Below are 20925 nucleotides of genomic sequence, written 5' to 3'. Positions count from 1 at the left end.
TACTGATAGATTCTCTAACGAAATGTTTTCTTTCCAGTCCGAGAATAGATACCATGTGCTACGTGGCACCAAGTTCTACCGCGTGCGAATGAAATCAGTGAGCAACAGCCCGGCACCGTCGACGAGTATGCAGCAGCAGTAAACGTCCTCACCCATCAGAGGAACCCTTTGATTCTTGCCTTGATTAGACACGCTGCAACCCCCGGATTCACGTTCAACGGATGGACAGTGTCCTGTAGGGCACGGTGCGTTCGGGACGTGGGTCCACCAGCTTACATCATCATCCTCGCGACCATCCGGATACCGATCCTTCGGATCAAGGCCAAAACCTGCCAGAGCCTGTAGACGCATCCTGAACGCCACCGAACAGGGAGAAACGTTTTCTCGATAGATAAAGAAGGTATGGGCCGCCCGAATGGTGTGGTGCACGCTAAAGCGATCAGACGATCAGGAGGATGCGCTGGCGTTTCATTGTGATATAAATAATTTTTAAAACGAGTGAAACATATAATTGCCGAATGCTGTGGTTAGCTGTGAAGTGTAAACGATGATTTGTATTCCTTTTTCCTCTGTTTTTCTTTTTCATATACGAGACACAAACATTGAACGTGAGCGAACGGCAGCGAGAGAATGCGAGAGATGACGTAGAAGAGTAAGGGTGAAAGATAAGATAATACTACTAACGTAATCGACGATACTTCTTCTTGTAATTCGATATTGAACGAATGTGTAAGTGAGAGAGAGAGAGAGTGAGAGAGTGAGAGAGAGAGTGTGAAAGAGAGAGGGAAAGATAGAGAGATACAATGATAGAGAGATAGAGAGAGAGAGGGAGGGAGAGAAAGAGATAAAGAAGGAGAGTAGAACATTTTTTCACTTTAATTTCGGACACCGAAGTGAAACTTCCTCGTTCCGCGACTCGATTCGAAGCTATGAATTATCAATTAATTATTACTATTATATTATTCTTATTATCTTTGCACCGTGTGAAGAAAACATACAAAAAAAAAGATACGAAGACGAAGAAGTACGAAAAAAAAAATATATCGTAGTAGAGTAAGTTTTACAAAGAAACAAACGTGCAGTTAGCGAGACAAAGAAGCAAAAAATATGAAAAAAATCGCAAAAAAGATAGAAGGAAACGGTAAACGACTACATACGGTTACTTTCTATATACCATATATATAAATATATATATATTATATATTATATACGTGATATATAATATATACGTGTGTGCTCCGTCGTACCAAGCGTGCAATATTCGCGTAACGATGTTATACGTAGGTCCTAAGGTGGCTTTTCTGAAGAAACGAAGAGAAAAGAACACGCGAAAGACGAACGAGAGAAGCAAAGAAAAACGAAGCGGTTCGTGCGAACGCGTTGTGCAGTCCTCGCGGCACGTTAGAGGGAAAGAGAGAGTTTGTTTGATTTGGAGATGACCGCGTTTTACCGACGATTTCGTTTAGCGAGGTGCCGCGTGGTCCACGCGAATTCTCCTCTGTTACCACGAACGGTATCAGCGAACGTCGGTCGTCAACCCTCGGCTCGTCGGGTTCGAAGTTTATCGCTTCAAATCGGTTCAAAGATGTGCGTGGAACGCCGGCCAGGCGTTCCGAAACAGTTCTTAGCAAATCCGACTAAGAAGATCTCGCACGGAACCGTTATTTAAACCTTCGAACCAGAACGGCGACGGGGTTTAAGCTCTGCCCAAGATGGCGGACGCGATCGGGGCTACCACGCGGCACGCTCCTCACTTCGTCGACGCACGACGCTGTCCGGCGAAACGTTAGGTCTCCGAGGTACCGATGCGAGGCAAACTCTTCGTAGAGATATGAATTTTCTAAGCCGCGCGCAGTGAACATGGAACGAACACAACAGGACACACGTATACACGCGTACACGCGGATCACCTCCACCGTACGATTTCGTTTTTCCATTCGTTCCGCGTCGGAGCGCGGTCGAGGCTCGCCCGAACGCGATCCGACCCGAGAGAATATTGAGAGCGCACCACGGAGAAGAAAACAGGAGCGAGAAAAAAAAAAAGAAAAGCGAAAACACCGAGTTAGCTTCCTTGCGACAGATCACTCGCGAGGTCCGTTCTTTGATCAATCCGATTCCGTACCGTTTACCACTATTATCGTTTCTCCGCGACAGTTTAAGCACTCATAGTATCGTACAATAGCTGTGATCGTTAGACTCGACGTTTTCACTACTTAGTCGTTAGTTAATCTTAATTCCTTGGGGCGCGGCGAGCGACGACCCGGTATCCGGTCGGGCGCTGTTCCGGCTCCGTTCCGCTTTTTTCCTCGCGCGGAACGCCGGGCGTCGCCGGGCGGGTTCCGGGGACGGACCCGATCGCTCGCACGCTCGCTCGCCGTTACCCGAATTTTCGAGTTCGAGCGACGCCGCCCGCGTTCAACGGTGGCCCGCCGAAAGATGCTGATAAGTAAGATAAAAGACGAAGCAAAACGATCGTTTTTGGTAGGTTGTAGCTCGAGCTTGTCGAGAGAACGGCGCACCTGCTTCTGACGTAGCGCAACGTAGCCCATTTTTAAACGATTCCTCTTTCTTCAACGAAACGTGAAAAATAGCACCCGCGGAACACGCACGCATTATGCACGGATTTAGCACGAATTTTTACCGGGCGCGGGTTTATTCCTCCGACACCCACGCCTCGCCCCTTCTCACAGCTACATCTCCTCCCCCGTCCCTCCCGCGAAGCTTCGATCGTCAATCTGTCGTCGCGTCGATTCGCCAAGAGACACACTGTGCACGAGAAATCGAGCGTTGCTTTTCATTCGTCGGACAGTACCTTCGATCTTTCGGTTCCGTCGTACGATGATCCTCCGTTTTTCGTCCACCCGGTAGCTCATATCGAGGGCGGGTCGCGTTCTCCTCGGGGACGTTCGGAGAAAAATTGATCGAGTACGTTCAGGGAACGAGTGGTTGGTGCAGATACATATGAACTCCTGTCTGGGAAGATCTTGTTGTTCGATCGAGAGATCGCTGGCGTTCGAAAGTTACCTGTAAGACTGAAAGTTTGCAAAAATTTTGTTTCCCTTTGAACGGAATGTAGGTTATAGCGTTCTGATTTTATTCGGTAGAATGTAAGTGTGCCGTAGACAATCGGTTTCGTTTTGGTTTTACCGATTAGCATGTGTTTCTCATTTTTAACGCTTCGCAACGACGTATTTGGTAGAGTTAAGTGACACGATTCGCGTAGACTTAAACGGTTCGTTCTTTTTAAGAGTAATCCAACGAGTGTGAACTTTCTCAGGAAAGCGACGAATTCCTTTCGCGAGAGATTACGCGGGAGCGGCCGGTCCACTTTTTCAATCAACGGTTCGGCGCGACCGACGAAAATCCTCGGGGGCGTTTACAGATACGACTTCGTATGTACTTCCATCATCCGCTGAACTCGTCGATATACAATATACAAATTTTGTCCGCACGTTTTTGCATATCCTGTACGTTAAGGTGATCGGGAACGAGGCGATGCCGGTTCCCGTTATTTCGAGACCATAGAGACGCTCTTTTTACGCTCACGCGAGAGCCGAGTGCACGCGCACGCGATCCACGGTTCCTATTAGTCCAATTTTCTTCGCAGCTTCGAAGGGCCAACGAACAGAGACAGCTTCGGGGCCGCTCGAGCCGTCACTCTCTGCACAGTTACACCAACCGATCCGTAGAACGTACGAACACTGTACAATTAGGTACACCGTATTTAACGCTGGAACTACCAAATGGGTCGAAACGATTCCGAAATTCTCCTTTTACAATTATTCATAAGGTAGCACTAGAACTGTCGAATGGGTCAAAATGATCTGCTCGCAAATCCTTTTACAATTATTGATAAGGTAGCAAATGCTTCTCCGAGAAACGAATAGAGCAGTTTAGTCATCGAACTGAATTATAAATCAATTTAAATCTCGGTAGATACATTCTCGGAGTTTCCATTGAAAAATTCAGAAGCCAATTCACTGGGTAGTTCCAGTGTTAACTGCGTTGATTCGCGTAACCCTGCACCTTGTCCCGAGGGACGCTGGACGAGCATTTAACTGCAACGTCGTTAGACGGTCACTCGACGCTGCAATTTATGCACCGACAGCTACCTCGACATCCTCGTCCCTTCGCGTGGAAACTGGAGATTGCTCTCGTCGTTTAGTCTCGGATCGATCGATCGGTTCGAGTCGAAGAAACGCGTGAAATACATTTTTGAATATATATCTTGATCTTTAGGACCTTGATCTGACGGAAATTCACGGAAGCGACTCCGCAACACACCCTTTTTTCACTTTCGTTTAATCGTTTCGGAGTTGCAAAGTCTCTTCAGGATTCGTTGATAGGACTAAGAGGCAGATTCGACGGATGATTTCCTCGAATTTAATCGATGTAATCGAGAACAAACGGAAGATCGGAGCAATCGGTTTAGTTTCTTCGCGCCGCATCCATTCGTGAAAGTTTCTAGTAGAATCAAAGCCGGCGAATTCCCTCGGAAGATTCGCACGGCCCGGTTGCTGCGGAAGTCCCGCGTTTATCGCGGAGAAGTTGCGGTATTTAATTTGTAACTTCAGCTCCGAAGTACCCTGTATCGTGCGTTGAAACTTTTATTTCTCACTTTTGTCCATTGAATAATAAAAGAGAGTAGTGCCTTCTACGATGAAAATCGATCGAATTTATTACCGAAACGAGTTCACGTTTGGATTTTTCTTGCTTTCGCGTGGCGGCTCGTGTCTCCGCGAAGAACAGCGTTTGGTAACGTGTGGGCGTGACTTCGATCGAGCGAACAGAAGAAGAAAGATTGAGAGTTTTCTACGTGTAATTAGCCAATTGATTTTATCTTGGAAGCGTGTGGTGCTATACATGATCGTTTCTTCCATTTCGTCCGAGCTGCGCCCGACGCGAAGCTCCACCCACATCTTACGAAACTCTCTTGAACCAGCGCGCGACGTCCCGTCAGTTCTCGCTCGTATGCTTCCGAATTCACAGGAACCAAAGAATGTGACCTGAAAGTAATCGAACATTCGAACAAGTGTTCAATTATCCTTTCCTTGCAATCTCGTGTCTGTTGGAAATCGACGCGTTGGCTCATTTCCAGTGAAAACTTGCGCAGCAACCCGACATTTTCTTCAACGACGCGCTAACGTTTCCTCGTCCGGAGAACGCTCGAAATCGGAGGACTTCCGTTCACCGTTCCGAACGCTGGACGATCCGAGAATCCCTTTCCGACGATGATTTCGCGTCGCGTTCGACGTTCCCCGATTTCTCGTTGGTCCGAAGCGCGTGCTCGCGGAACCGAATATCAAAACAACGTGCCTGGTTACGATAGCTGTGCGGCTGCGAGAAGAAAGGAAACACCGCGAGTTTCGCGAATCTCGAAACGAGAGAGATCATCGAAGAACGGGGAGAGAAGAGAAAATCGATCCGACGCGCGATCGCGAGAGGAGAGAAGCGACGAGCGTCGAACGGAGTCGCGTTTCGATCTTTCCAGCGATTCTCCGAACGAAACCGAACGTTTCTCCCCCGTTCTTTGCCTGGCGCCTGCGAACGAAAGGGTGATAACGGACAAAACAAACAAAAAAAAGGCAGAACAGAAGAAATGAAGAATAATACCGCGACTTGCGATACGAGCGTAGCCAACGATACGGTTTGTTTTACGCGCGACGTGTATAGGCGACAAAGGAACTATGTAATTCGATATAATATATAGAAATACTCTTTTTTTTACCGACCAAAATTTATACGCTTACGGAGGTGTAATACGCGAGAGGTCCGCCGTACATCGCGTACGAGCTGAGCGAAAGCAGGAAGGAAGAATGATGAAGAACGCAGAATGAAGAGAGAGAGAGTAGCGTTAGGCGACGTGTATTTTTAGGTTCGCTTCTTTCGACAGTGCCGAAGTTTCCTTTTCTTTTGGTCTTCTTCGTTTCCGATTTGTTCCGTTCCACTTTCACGAGGAAGACGTAGCTGTTCCGTTCAGAACGATTCTCGATCCGCTCGACAGATGCGCCTCGCGGTGCGAACAGATCCCGCGGCGCGCAGCTTCGCGGATTCTTTCGGTGAATTCGGTCGCGTCACTTCCGGGGAACAAATGCACACCTAGGGAGTCACTTTTAGCCCTCAGTTGCGCGGCAGATCCGCGCGCGAACACAGGAATCCACTAGCCAAAACTGGGTCCGCGCGAGACGGCTTCGCTGACGAACGATCCGACGGGTGTCTCTCGGTTAGCCGTTTTCCAGTCAGTTTCTCCGCGCGATCTCCTCGCGCGGAATGGCGACGCGCGTTTCAGTTTGGATTCCAGCTCGATCCTTATCGCGGATTTCGAACGGATGCGACTCCGTCGATCGTTCGGCGATCGGGCTCGAGCGGACCCCGCCGCCCCGTTTCCGTTTCTCGTCTCCCTTGAGTTTCGCCGCTCGCGGCGGCGCCGCGGTTCGCCGTAGCGAATCGCGCGACAGGCGGTCAGCTACTGATCGATGAAACTTAACGAAACTAACGGAGAAAGATGAATACCGCGCATGTAATCCGAGAAAGTGTAACGCAAAATAGGTGTATGATAACATTACATAACGTACATACAATTGTGATCGTGAGAGTATCTGTTACGAATAAATAAATTACGAATAAACCACGTGAATTTTTTCCAAGCTACGCCGACTCGAGTGCTTTGAACCTGGCTACCAATTTCCCTGGAACCGTCGACTTCTTTTTGCTGTTTCGATAGTTGCTAGCGTCTAATGAAATCGTGAATTGTTTGGTTCGCGGTATAATGAGATAAGCAATGTAGTATTTTTAGGTACATTGAATGATTACAGTTTTTATAGGTATCAGGACAGTGGGTTCAATGGAAAGAACATGCGACACATCCTTTAACAAAAGATTCTTTATTTAAGTCAATCGAATTAACAATTCGAAGTACTTTATTAACAAAACGGGATCATTCGTGTTGCTCGAAGATGTAATACTTTTAAACTGTTACTGTTCAGTCTCTTGCACGGCCGAAACGATGTCTTTCGAACACAGTGTCGGGCGAAATTGTTCGGCTTGTAAACGCCCGTCGACGAAGAACATTCAATTAACTTCAATCAAACGCAATCTTGCCCAGCTTTCACAGGTATCGGCCAGGAAGCTACAGTCACGCGGAAGGAAGAATCGACTCAGACCTTCCGCCATTCATCTCGACGACTAGTAGTGTCTCTGCCCCTCGAACGAACGTGTCCGACTTTCCTCCTCGGAACGTATCACTAGACCTGCTACAAAAACCTCGAGGACCGTCCGCAAAGTTCAAGCTGCGAAATTTCCAGTCATCGCCAAGTCGACCTCTTCTTCCAGCCAAAAGGCGAAACGAAGAATGAAAGAGAACTCGTCACCGGCGCGGTGCAACTATACCGTATATTCAATATTTATAATACAAATCAAGATCGTCGCGTCGGTCTAATGATGGGAGACGTAGGTCTGCGTGTTCTGCTGGCAGCCGGTCAACAGGTTCGACGTGTCCTCCTCCGCGGAGCTGCACAGCATCCCTACGAGGGTGTAATCGACGAACGGCGGCAGGTCGAGTTCGTTCACGTTAACGTCGTTGTAATTGTTCATTCCCGTTTGCGTGTTCCCGGCGTTCATCGGCATTTGCGGCAGCCTCGTGTCCAGAACCTCGCAGGTATAGTGGCACCGGTCGTTGCTGGGGTAGAAGAACGGTTCAGAGCTGTTCTGCGACTGGATCGACGTGTCCAGGGTGCTGGAATCTGGGAAGAGTCTCTCGGTGGAGTCGGACGTCTCGTGGCTGCCGAAATTGTTCTGCAGTCTCTCGTCGAGGACCATTCGGCTCGAGTTCTGCTGACATCGGTTCGCCATGTAGTTCTTGTTCTCGGAGTGCTCGAACATCTGGTTGTAACCGTCGTAAGCGTACTGTTTGTTCTCCACCGGGCTACGATTGGGCCGGGCGGGATCTGCCACTCCGTTCTCCTTCTTCGGGTACACGTTGTAGCTTTCCATCAGGCCGGGTTGACAGCAGTTGGCGTCCCTTCTCGAGCTCATCAGGTCTTCCTCCTTCTGAGGATCGAAGCCGGGGAAGTTCAAGCGGTCGTCCTGGTGGTTCCAGTAGCCCGACTGCTGATCGTTCTTCACTGCTCCATCCACGAAGTTCTTGTGGTTCTGGTTCCGTTGGTACTCTTGGAAGTTCATCGCGTTGTTCAGGTGGTTCTGGTTGATCTCCTTGTCGGGGACGAAGTGATTCACCGGTCTCTTCGCGCAGAATCCGTTCGAGTCCTTCTCTGACTCGAAGCCTGGGAACTGCAGCCTGTCGTCCTGGGGCATGCTCAAGTGGCTGCTGCTCGAGTCCTCGCTGAGGAACTGGTTCCAGTAGGCCTGGTCCTGATTTTGTTTGATCTCATACTTGATCGTACCACTCCCCAGGTCGAGCAAGGTGGGCGGCGACCTGGCCACGTCTTGCGAGTTCATGGGGAACTCGGGTCGCAGGGGTTGATCTAATTGGAAGATCTCTTCGGGTTGGAACAATTCGCCGGTGAACGAGGGGAAGTCCGGGTACGATGCTTCTTGCGGTACTTGAATAGGTAGGTTGTAGCCTAAGGTGTTCTCTTGCGGCTGAACTGCGTCCTGCAGCCAATATGGCGTCTCGTTCGATGGCGTTTGCTGAGGATACATCGCCGGCGGTTGTTGGTGAGATTGCTGGTACGTTGATATGTTGGTCTGCATGCCGCACATACAGTTGAACGGGGAACAAGAGCAATATCCTAAAAAATAAAAGAATAGAATTATTTATATTGTTTATTTGTAATATTATTGTGTTTATCTTGCAACAATACAATACTGTAAACGTACGGTACGTCGAAAGGGAGTAAAGGGTTTGATTTTGTGACGTTGGAAAGTGATTATTACGAAGTTCAAATAAAATGATCGACTATAATGTTACCTTTGATCAGACGTTTAAAGATTCTATTAATGTTCCAGATTTTATCGTTCCAATTTAAAGAACGCCTGTTCCTTCATTCAATGTTGACTGAATTTCATTCGAATTTGCGCGCGCAATCGGTAACTATCGCCGAGAAGTGGCGCCGCCAAGCGGAAGAAGTTAGAATCACCGGCGGGAAATCAGTGCGAGAGGTGTCGTGCAGAGTGAAATAGTTTTTCAGGTAAGAAACAAGTAATTTGTCACAGATTTTTTATGGTTTACACAGAAACTAATTAGTAGAACTGCTTTTTATTCGGAGAGAGTGTAGACAGAGCATTTTAAGGGCTAAAAAGTATGAACCTTTGTCCGAAATTAGTGGCGGTGGTTGGGTAGCCCGCGGTGGTTGTTCGATTGCCTCTGAACTTGGTCTTTTCGTTCCTCTCAACGACATTAACTGTGAAGAATAGAAAAGTTATTTATTAATTACGTTACAGTGATCAAACGAGCAAGATTGTACATTTCCATCGATCAAGACTATTCTTTGGACGAGAGAAGAATCTCCCGCCAAGGCTGCACTTTCGGTAAGTCGCCATATTGGTTGCAAATATCCTTTTCACTTTATACGGACTAAAGTTAAAAATACAATTAACAATTGAACACGTCGATCTCAGAATAAGAATATTATTTCGAAAACAGAGGTCACATCAGTATTTTTATTTTTCATATCTCATATGAAATTACTGTTTCTAATTACTTGTTTATTATAAACCAAAGAATATCAGCACCTCGTGTTTCAATTAATAATCAACTATAGCTGCAATAATTCACCGTTTACATCCAAGGAAAAATATATATTTTTAATAAAGCCGTAAATGTTCATATCAACTACAAATAATAAATTGTTTCACCTTCGACTTCAATACAGCGTTCGATTCGAATTGAATAATTAATGATACGACTGTTTCGTTACGAATATTGAAATATTGTAACTTCGAAATTTGTTTTTCATGTTTCAAATAAATTATTAAAATACTGAACAGTTACTTCGGGACGTCCTATAGGAACGAAAGATAAAATCCGCTCGAGAAAACGTACTTTTGAACCTAAGGCGGCCTCGTTGGCCAAAAGGACCGCGAGTCCTCGCACCCTTCTTCCGGCACCCACGCTGCGTCTCGCCTCAGACGTAGACTTCGCTTCCGGTCGCGGATGGTCGTGTTGTCCTTTCGCTTGGAAGAATATCGCGTGCTCGGTGTGCCGCCAGAAATGCGTCACGGGGTAACCGCAATGGCCGCGGCACGAAAGTATCTCCAACCGACCCGTGCATTGCCTGTTTGGGCACGGTTTCCCCTGCTGCTTCTTTCTTGCCTAAAAGACGAGCAGATCCTTTCCATTATCTTCGAAGCATCCTACTATTCGCTCTTAATTCCTTCGTAAATGAAAATGAATATTAACGACTTTCACAATGGATCTCAAATGCTTTTGTAAATCATGTTTCCATAGAACACTGTGTGAAATAGGGAGTTCTTTTCACTGAAAATGGTTACTTATTAATTGAATCTTAAAGGCGTTTGTAAATCATATTTCCATAGAACACTATGTGAAATGAGGAGCTCTTGTCACTGAAAATAATTATTATCTATTCATTTCCTAGATATTAATTAAATCTACGTATTTTACAAGAAAGCTTTGCTTTTGCGAGACAAAAGCATTTTGATATATTCTACAGTATTCTTCCTAATCTGTTCAGTTTTACAAAGTTTATCAATTCGTGAGAACTCCCTGTGGTTTCTTTATTTTTCATTGTACGTGGTAATTATGTGACGCTTACCTTATCACAAATTGCCGGTCGAAGGTGAACCCTCCCGCCTCCAGGTAGAATGCACTCCTGCGAGCAGACCAGGACACCTAGGCACGATTTCTTCAGAATACTGACATTGTGATTGTTCGTGTTCCTCATCGCCCAACCGGAGGCGTGCCTCCTCGCCTCCTCGCAATCTGGGCCATAGACCCTTCTTACGTGGCCATCGGCCCATTCACACCACGGATCGTACTCCACCACCTAGAAACAAACCGTCCGTTTAATTACTCGCTGCCCCTCGAACGTCGAAAGTTGACGAGAACGTGCGCAATGCCCATTCACGACGCGTATCTTGGAAACTGGTTCTCTCCTGATTGAAACATGTCAGGATTTCAATTATTGCTTTAGCAGTTAGCCTTCACGCATTTAATCCACGCCAATTTTTCGCGAAACAATAATTATATTGCTCTCAGATCAAACTGAACCGTAATTAAAGTGAAACGTACAAAACTGACGTGTTTCTCACTTTCATCTGTACAGTAGATTCAAATTAATTTACAAATTTTTGTAAGAGAGCGCCATAAAGAATCTAACTTGTTCAACGTCAAATTTGATTTCCACAGAACGATATTTCTCCTAAAAAATGGCACTAACAACTACTAATTCTTTCATGAATTCTTTATTTTCTCGCATAAACATGTAATTCTTTGTTTCGCATTGATCTTTCATTAAAATATACTCTACGTGCATTCGTCCTTCGACGAGCACACGCTCCATTTTTCAATTTTATTGCCCGCAGAACCAGAGGTTTTCCCAACTAAATTCCACAGTTAACTGGTTAACACGTTGAATGCCGCGGGTCACCGGTGACCCTCAACCAAATCGAATTACCATAGTTCATTCAGTCAAACGTTGCTTATTCAAAAATAAGTTTCTATATTACAAATAATACTACATAATGCGGCGACGTTCAGTTAGATGAACACGTAATAATAATAATGCAATTCAATGAAATGATTTGATATTATATTTTTCCCATTCTCTGTGTTTTGCTCTATGAAATCCTGCGGCGTTCAGGATTCATATTCGTGTAATCGGATCAACGAAAACCGATTAACCCCTTAAGGCACAGTTTTTTTTTAAAAAGACCGGCCAAAAGAAATCAATTTTGATATACTGTGCTTTTGTTCCATGGAAAAAGGCTATATTCTTGAATAAATAAGTGTTATAGCTTACAATCCCATGTAAATGATAAATATCAATAAAACGATTTTTTTTCTTTGCTTTCACATTGTTATTTTCAGTTTGGCCTGTTTAGCGCCAAAAGTTAAGGGGTTAAAACATTTACCAAATTCAATCTGCGTCAAATTGACGCGTTCCGTGAACCTAGTATCAAATGTACCAGTTGCATACAGCAGATGCGAGGAACATACTAATATCGAAGTAATTTCTCTTTATCCCCGTGAGTGTTTCGTGCGAAACCCTTGCTACACCTGGGAAGGAGTCGGCATTCTTCACGGCATACCTGGCCGCGTTTTTGTTGTGGAATTGGGGAAAGTCGAGAACTATAATAATTTCCAAGGTACGCCGAACATTCCCTTGGCCACGCGTGGGGATTACCCGAGAGTGCGAATCGGTGACTCGTTTAATTACGCCTGGCCGGCGGGAGGATACTTACCCTCGGCACATTCGAGTCATTGATGTCCCATTCTTGATGAGGGTGCTGCTGTTGCTGGTTCCCGGCCACCGTCGCTGACATCGTCGGCGACCCGACGCGACTCCTTAAACAGCAAGCGAAAAGACCGTGCAATTAATTGCCTCGCCAAGGGAAACGTAACGTAAAAATACAAACGCCCTGCTCTGCAAAATTTCGTACTAAATATTCCGAATATCTTTCAAGCATGATATCGCTTGGATCTTTAAATGAATTGTTTTGTCAGGTTGATTTAACCTGTTGCACTCGAAAAGTATTGTATTAGATATTCAATATTTTCTGATAAGATACAGAAGAATTTTTTAAAGGAACGATAAATCACATAGAGTAAAGAGCAAAGTTTCTTTGTTCCAATATTTCACGTATCGATCCATTATATGAAGCTCAATATTAAACATTAAATATTCAATTCTATGGCGTATTAAATCAACTGCGAAGGGTTAACATTTTTAAACTAACGATGTACTGCAACAATGAATTTAGAATTAATACCATTAATTCGATGCGATATAAGTGTTTAGATGTTCGTGTGTTCATGGTCTCAACAACCCTTAATTTTACATTTAAATCTTCATGTTTTACACAACGAAGTATTTATTACATTATTCGTACAAACTATTAGCAAAGAATCAACCAAGTTTTGAAATACTTTATACACTTCGATTCCCGAAGAATCAGTGGTATCGTAGAGAGACGATCGAGTGGCAAAGCGTAACGACGCCAACGTTAGATCAGCCAGAGGGAAAATTGGGTTAATAAAAACAGGTCGACCTTGAGTTCCCAAAACTCGAAGCCCGTTGCATCGGAGCCCAGGACCAATTTAGGATTATGCAATTGCCGGCGTGCCAAGGGCCGGCAGCTTCGAGATAAAATCCCGATTTATGGTGCGTACCTGGCCGTACCTCGCGCCATACTTATGGGAGCCCGTGGGTGGCCTGACAACGGCCACGTTCACCGGCTTTCCGGAATCCTTATGTTCGTCGCGAACGATTCCTGATCGCGGTAAAAAAGATCGATCTTCGGTAGTCGAGGTCTTCTTCAACTTTCCTCCGTCAAACAATCGTTCCTTCTAATTTTCCAGTATTCGTCCGAAAATTCTCTATTCCCCGTAACCCCCTCAGTTTCACCGATAAATCATTCGATACGAAGGTACGACACCGAACAAAGACGATAATCATATGTTGTCTAAAACTGAAGGTACTATTTCCCCAACAAACAATTGCAAAAACCTGCAATTCAATTTCTCCTTCGAATCGAGTGGACTCCGTTATAAGCAAACTTTGTATTTCGCAGCGACAGAGGATTCAGAGAATCGAGAAAGAAGCAAGGATTTCGTCGGAATATTAGGAAAGTAGCATTAGAATCTTATCAGAGTCCGATGGAAACCTGAATCGGAGTCGAATAAAATTTCATTTAAACGCAGTGTCGTGAATCAAGCCCGCGGAATCGGTTTTCTCGCCCTTTCTCCGTTCAGCGTTCAAGTGCGCCGGAAAGTTAATAAGCGCGAAACGGTCCGAGCAATGTCTCCAATAGTCGTCGGCTCGAAAACCTCGGCGGTTAACGATTCCGCATAAATTCTCGCGTAAGTGTTCGCTCGTGTCTGGTCACGCAGCAGCTTCTGCCTTTCTCCCGATGACATTAAAGTCCGCGGTTATGATCTGTGGCGGCGTTATGGCGCGCGAGAACGATCCTTGAACCGGGTTTCCGGTCAGAGTTGATTTTTTCCTCTTAATCCCTTTACCGCCTCGAGGGAGCAGAAAAATCGAATTTTCTACCCTTAATAGTCTTCGAGAAATAAACATTTATTCCGCTTCAGAGATAATATAAATACTCGAACTTGATCAATCTCAGGCTCCGAAACCGCGGCTTCTTCGCAAAGAAAACGATTAAACGGATCATCGTTATTGTCTTATTTGGAAGAAGATATACCTGTCTTTATTCCCATTTTCTTCTCGCGTTTTACACCGTACACTTTTTACACCGGACTCGCTCGCCCCTGATGATGTAAGGTTGCGTAGGTAATGCTCATTGGATTCGACTGGTTTATCGAGTAGTGTCCGCGAGCAGGTTACTTTGAGAATATTCGGAGGTAAATTATTGTGCGTTTCGGGGGCGAAACTCGCCGCTCGAATCCGATGCGAAATAGCCGGCGTGCGTTATAAACATCGTCGACCAAGTGTCATTGACCATGAACAGAACCGTGGAAGACGTTCGGCTCGCCTACGTCTTCTGGTGCCAACCTGCCGTTCTAGACTCGCGAGCGAAACTCTGGATGCTCGATGCAAAATGCTCTATTCAAAATCTTCGTCTCGATCATACGCAATTTTATCCGGAGATCAAACGAAATCTTTCGATCGTCGTTGCCAATGAATCAAACATACACGCGGTTAATAATGGAGAATAATGAACGAGCTGATCAGTTAACCAGTGTATCCAATGAATAGTGGACCAAAAGCGTCGAATGATTTCGTACGTTAAAATAGTCTCTCTTCGAATCACTTGACAAACGAGATATTTCATAGAAATATTCAATACTTACAAGCAGAAGAGATCGAGAAGTATCAAGGATAATAAAATAATTGACACGTTCTAGCGTCATTCACACGTGACGCGTCTACAAAAAGAAATCTAATTATAATCGACAGAGCTGGAAGAACAGAGGAATTCCAGCAGGCTGAACCATACGAAACGCGAGTGTACATCACAATACTCGCTATAGATCCTGATTTTCCAAGGAATACAAGTTTCCTAATTAATGTGAACCTCGGATTTGCGCTCGGCTCGATATTACATAAGGATTCCCAGCCTAATTATTCGAAACGACTGAATCAAGTGCCGCCGCGATCCTCCGCGTTGATTAGGCGTCCGAAGTGTTAAGAGGCGAGCGGTAATATACTACGAAATAAATTGAAAACCGCGATCGTTGAAGACTGCCCAGCTAATGGAGCAGTTCTCACAGTTCCAGAAACAAATGATGGGCCGTGAAACCATCAGCGAGACGATTCCGCGGGATCGCAGAACCGTCGAAATTATGTCTGGCCTGGAATTTTATTGGCATTTAAAATCGACCGCCGATCGAAATCCATCGAGCTTTCGCCCGTCGAGGCGGGACACGCTCGAGAGCCGGGAGACCCACGTGAGGCGAGGAGAGGCCTCCTCGAGTAGGTGTCCGAGGATCGTAAACGTCCGTTCCCCGACTCGATAAAACCCACGGAAACGATGTGAGCACGCACCTAACGCGTAACCTGTACAAACGCTCTAGAAGGCATGCCTCCTCGTGAGTGCCTCCTTCGGCCTCGTCGCGCCGCGTCGCGTCGCGTCGCCTTTCGGTGCGCGGGAACCCGAAGACTATATACAGGGTGATAAAAAGAGAGACGACGGCTTTAAGGGTGGTTCGCGGTCGTCAAATGAAAGACGAAAATAACGCGGGGAACGTTGTTCTTACACCGCCGTGTGCATAACGCGTGTAAGATTAGGAGGCGTAATGTTCCACGCAAATAGGACGTTATTTGGATATTATATACGCTGATCAATTCCGATCACTCTGGGTATCTCTTTTACAATTAGACATTGCACAGTTTTCACTTCTTTGCGACCAGGGCTTTAACCCTTAACTCACGAGTATTTCAAGGTTAGCGACGACTCCGAGCTATGTATAATCATTTCTGCTATACGGATTGGACTTAGTTAACCCTTTGAACTCTGTAGGCTCCAATATTGCACCAGTTATAATATCAAATATTTTAACGAATCAAAGGAACTACCCTAAAATTATTAGATTTTCCACGCATCCAAATTTTGTACTGAGAAAGAAAATAGATCGAAGGAATGTAGCACTTTTCATTTTCACTGGAGATATAAAAATTAATTGCAGTTGCTGATCGATTAAAAAACCATCTGGAGTGCTGAGGGTTAATAAAAGTGTAATGTATTGCATTGGTTTTTCAAGGGTTAAGCATGAAACATTTGTATAAATAATTTACACGATATCGGATAAAGAAAGGATCCCTAGAAGCAGTTCTCCAAGGAAACGAAAATCCAATGTCTCAAACTCCAAATATTCCACCGTATTAATAAACCGAACGGTACCGAAACCACCCCACCAACGAACAATTTCTGTAAGGACGCGGTTTGCTCACGGGTTAGATCAGAACCGTAATTATTTCGGCTTCGACCGGCAGCTACCTCGGGTCCCGTCCGCGTTGCGTTCGAGGCGATAATTCCACGGCTCGCGTCCGCTCGATCCGTTATGCTGAAGGCAAAACGAGAAAAGTAGGCGAGAAAGAAAAAGCTGGCGAAAGGGAGAACGAGACGGGAAGAGATGGGTCGCGTTCTCCGGCACGCAAAGCGTTTTACTTATATACGGTTGTTACGTCGACACCTTTCGGCGGGGCGCGAAGGGAGGCGAGTTCCCGGGCTCGCGAGGCACGGTGGTAGAAAGCGCGCGCGCGATGGGGAGGAAAAGGGACGCGCACGGCCGCGGGGAGGCGAGGTGGCGCGAGAGGAGGCTAGGTGAATGATTGCCCGGATCGGTGATAAAGTCATCGCCTTTAGCACCGGCGTAAGATGATACATCGGCGGACGATGCTGCGCGGAGATTGTCCCGCCGCGGTTCGAACAGACTCGCGGCGACCGGCCAAGATACGGACGCACACCGGCGAGATCCCCGGTGGACCCTGCCGGCCGAGCCGAGCCGCGAAAGGGAAGAAAAAACGGGAGACCAGGGACTATATCCTCGTTCCGGTCGGTATGGGTGCCTTCAGAATTTCAGATATTAAGGCTGATACCGCGAGCTCGCTAAAATATCACGCTTCTGCCCCGACTCAGGCGAGATCTCTTCTCTCCTCTTCTTCCTCCTCCTCCTCCTCCCCCGCGCTGCCCGCCCTTGCTTCGCTCGATAGACTAGCTGGATCGTCCTCTCAGATTAACGTCTAAACGAGTTAATTCTAGCGAGCGGACCGAGCTTCGCGTTTAACGGGGGATTTCTGCTGTGCATCGATGATAACTTTGCAGTGACTCGTATAGGTTTCTCTTGTTCAGCGATGTTGCTGTGGGAGTAGAGGTCTTTCATTGCTTTCTGAAGTTTGGAGGTTAAGAGGTGCGATTTTTATGGTTTTCGTGGTTTCTTTGGCGTTTCGTGCGTATTTGAGTGTGGTGTTTCCGAAGGAGGAATGCTTGAATGGTTGGTTTTATGTTTACCTTGGAGGTTGTGGTAGATGTAAGAGCAGATCGAATGAGAATGCGATATTTGTGTCACGAGTGATAAGAAAGTTTAGTTGGTTATCCGGATATTTTCTATAGCCGTCGATCAAGCCGGTTAGGTCCAGCGGTAAATCGCGCGCAGAGAATTCGAGAGATCTTAAAGGTTTGTCAATCGAACTGATCGCGTAGACGATGATATCGCGTTGGCGGTCCGCGGGATATTATCTCGGACTATTTCGCGGCCGGGAATCGTGCGTTCCGTTATTATTCGCTAACAGACTTCTTATTTGCCTACTCTCCGGCCATATACGACGCTCGTATTTTCATAAATTTCCCTGTTTTACGCGGTTCTATTGCAACTGTCCCATTCCCATGTAAATTAAGGAACACATGTACGTTTAATTCAAAATTATATCGCAGAGAAACTCTGACCTACAAAAGTCGCACACCTTTCAGTATCCGTAATGAGCGTTAAAGCTAACATTAAAAAATAACGCTGTCGATGAAAGTCAGGCATCCTTTAACCTACTTGTGAACCAATTACTTAGGAATAAACAGAGACGGTTTTACTCTCTGATTAATTATACTTCGAGCAGCGAACAGTGGGGGGCGTTCCGATTTTACGATCCTTTCACAGGAATTTCCGAGTTGACGCAATTCCGAGTGCACCGATTAACGACGGAATTCTATAATCTTCTTCTCCGATCGCTGAAACACAATCATCCATGTTCTACGTTACAATACAAGTCCGAACGACACGTTTCGCGTTTCCTTTCTAATCTTCCGTTTCCTTCAACCTGTTTCGTCGCCTCTCGATTTACACGCGTCCGAAAGCGCACACCGTGGAATCAATGGGAAGCCCGGCTGAACGGGTTTTGTTCGATTCCATCTCGATTCATTGAGACTCACCGCGTTTTATCTAGCTGTATTCCGTACCATCGCTAATAAACGTGCCGTTCCCCCGATTTCGCGCGTGCTGACGCTCTAGCATCGGAAAATAATAGCGGTGCAACGCGCAAACGCTATAAACTACAACCTATAGCGACCCGTCGGTGAATCAAGAGTTGTTAGAATCGAAGTTTAGCGCGGCATCGGAGGTCTCGCGAAAAGAAGCTCCTCGCCGAAAAACGTGGGACATCATTAATACCGAGTAAACTGTCAGCTTCCATTTGCTCGCAGCGGTATAAAAGGATCCTGACGAGGATCCGAGGGAAAGAGGGAAAGAGAGAGGAAGAGGAGCGGAGAGAAAGAGCGAGCGGGTCTGAAAGACTTCCTCACCGCCGCGGACAGGGAGAGAACGTTCTCGAGATTCGAGATAAAGGGAGATCGTTTTACCCGCGGACATTCGTTTAATCTGTCTTCGAGGTGTTGGGCCGTGATCAATGGCGTGGCGCGGGTACATCCGTAATCGGGTTTTCACGAATAGACGGCGACGATCCTTTCCAGTTGGCCCGCTCGATTATCCTTTTCGGCGAACGCGCCGCGCCGGGTCTTGTCGGGAGTCGCACGATTGATGCCGTCATTTGTTCCTTCCCTTAATCGCGACCCGTGCGAGCGATTTCTCTCGATTCGACGGAAAATCCGTGTAAGTTTCATTGTTCTCCGGCAATTCGTGGAACGTTCACTTTTCAGGTTTCGCGAATTGGAGAACGTTCGTTTTCTTTCGAATTGATTTATCGGCGGCGATTACTTCCATTGCCGAGTGGATTGTCCGATTAGAAGCGAGAGTCTAATTCAAGTTATTAGATAATGTATTGTTAGATGTAAAATCCAATTGATATCTATAGGCCTATAAATTGACGATGAAAGAGGCATGGAATATATTATCTAGTTGAAGTCATCGCGTAAGAATAGAAATTGATGCAATTTACGCTATATGCTAAATGTATTTAGTAGTATCAAGGATAGAGAGAGGAACAATACCTCAATTGCGATATTTCAGTATCTCGAATAAACTTTTAACTTGGTCGAATATAGAACTTATCTGTGATACGTGTCGTTATTTATAATTACACAATTCAGCTGAATTCTGAGCTTATCGAGCCGCGAAACAAGAGAAAGAGGACACGAAAGGCGACCGATAATGTTATTTCCACTCGCCCTACTACATAGATGGATTAAACGGTTACAATTCTATCGCCGTTCAAATTTGGCGATACGCTCTATCGATCCAACAGCCAAAGAAAAGCGATAACCTGCGAGTCGGTGCGAGCGATTCCATTGCCGGAGTTCGTCATACAATTTGCGAATCACATCCGTTATATTCGTATTCAGCAGCCGTACGCAGCGTGGCACGTTGCGCATGTGTACGACACAGCACTAGAATACCCATCGACCAATCGGGCTCCGTGATAACGCCCACACACCAATGAGAAACCCGCAGAACGCCCACTGATTAGATACTAGGGAAATCTTGCTGCTCGTCCAGGAAGAGAAATCGATGCCGAAATGGTCGCCACCTGCTCCGACGTTTCCGAATTTCCATGAAACGCTCCGATTAACTCACGCCCAGTTCCGTTTAATCTGAACTCTATTCGAATCCGAAATAGGCGATGCTCGAAATTCAAAACTTCCAAATAAACTCGCCGTGGTGCACTTGGAGAAGTTTATATTGTAGTTTGAATCTTTGGCAGTGAAAGAAAGGAGAACTTATTACATACGTCTAATGTATCCTTTGCTGATTTAATAACCGTAATTCATCTACTTCTGCATTAGATAATCTCCCAACTTTCGCTTGAAAATTCTCTAAAGTCAGAATTTTAGTTTACAGCTACCAAGGAGTATCAGTAATGACAATACCGCGTTACAGTGAGACGAAGCTCCTATAAATGCCCCGAAACACTGAATGACCACCTACTACACCCTCTATACAATACCTGACTCCCAATACAAATCCTAAATTCTCACGATTAAGGGATCAACCAAGAACCAGTTACTAAATTCAATCGAACCCTCGTTCAACACCTCAAGAACGATATACCGCGCATCTCACGGAAACGACTATCCTCCGTGATCCACCCCCTTACCACCCCCGTCCACGTCGCGCTCGAGTCGTCTGCCAAGCAACAGGAAAATCCGCAGGAAATACTTACAGAACTACCATAATCGTGTCTGCTTCGTGTCGAGCGGTGCGAAAGTCCTGATTGCCTCTGTACCGAGTTCCAAAGGATCACAGCGGTCCAGCGTGCGGCTAGCTCCTCCGACCAGGGGGCACTTCACTGACTCTAAGGAACTGTCGCCGAGAACGTTCAACTTCGTCTCTTCATAATGCAAATCTCGGGGGCACTTGATCGTCGAACAAAA

The 20925-nt window shown here is 46.0% G+C and overlaps 2 protein-coding genes across 3 annotated transcripts in view; one reads left to right on the top strand and one right to left on the bottom strand.

Annotated features, from left to right (window-relative positions):
* Atg17 (autophagy-related 17) overlaps positions 1-6651 on the top strand; it is a 60800-nt gene extending 54149 nt beyond the window's left edge. For both annotated transcript variants that reach the window (XM_031994286.2, XM_031994288.2), the window contains exon 9: positions 38-6651. In XM_031994286.2, coding sequence (XP_031850146.1) covers positions 38-142 — 105 coding nt within the window. In that variant the 3' untranslated portion in view covers positions 143-6651. The remainder of the gene's footprint in view (positions 1-37) is intronic.
* A 572-nt stretch (positions 6652-7223) lies between these two features.
* Positions 7224-20725, bottom strand: LOC116435091 (uncharacterized). Its single transcript, XM_031994289.2, has 6 exons — positions 20715-20725; positions 12385-12487; positions 10737-10967; positions 10004-10273; positions 9269-9362; positions 7224-8750 (listed from the first exon to the last, which is right to left on the bottom strand). Exons 1-6 carry the CDS (start codon positions 20723-20725, stop codon positions 7435-7437), a joined length of 2025 nt encoding a protein of 674 aa, XP_031850149.1. The 3' UTR covers positions 7224-7434.
* Between the last annotated feature and the right edge of the window lie 200 nt (positions 20726-20925).

The sequence above is a fragment of the Nomia melanderi genome, chromosome 4 (genome assembly GCF_051020985.1).
Source record: "Nomia melanderi isolate GNS246 chromosome 4, iyNomMela1, whole genome shotgun sequence".
In the NCBI taxonomy this organism is placed as follows: Eukaryota; Metazoa; Arthropoda; class Insecta; order Hymenoptera; family Halictidae; genus Nomia; species Nomia melanderi.
This window is presented reverse-complemented; position numbering and strand designations above follow the sequence as displayed.

Bases quoted from the DNA above. Each gene is read 5' to 3' on its own strand.
- LOC116435091 (XM_031994289.2), bottom strand. The intron at 10,968-12,384 runs GTAAGTATCCTC...GTTTGTTTCTAG, and splicing joins ATGACTCGAATGTGCCGAGG to GTGGTGGAGTACGATCCGTG. The intron at 10,274-10,736 runs GTAAGCGTCACA...CTCGTCTTTTAG, and splicing joins GACCGGCAATTTGTGATAAG to GCAAGAAAGAAGCAGCAGGG.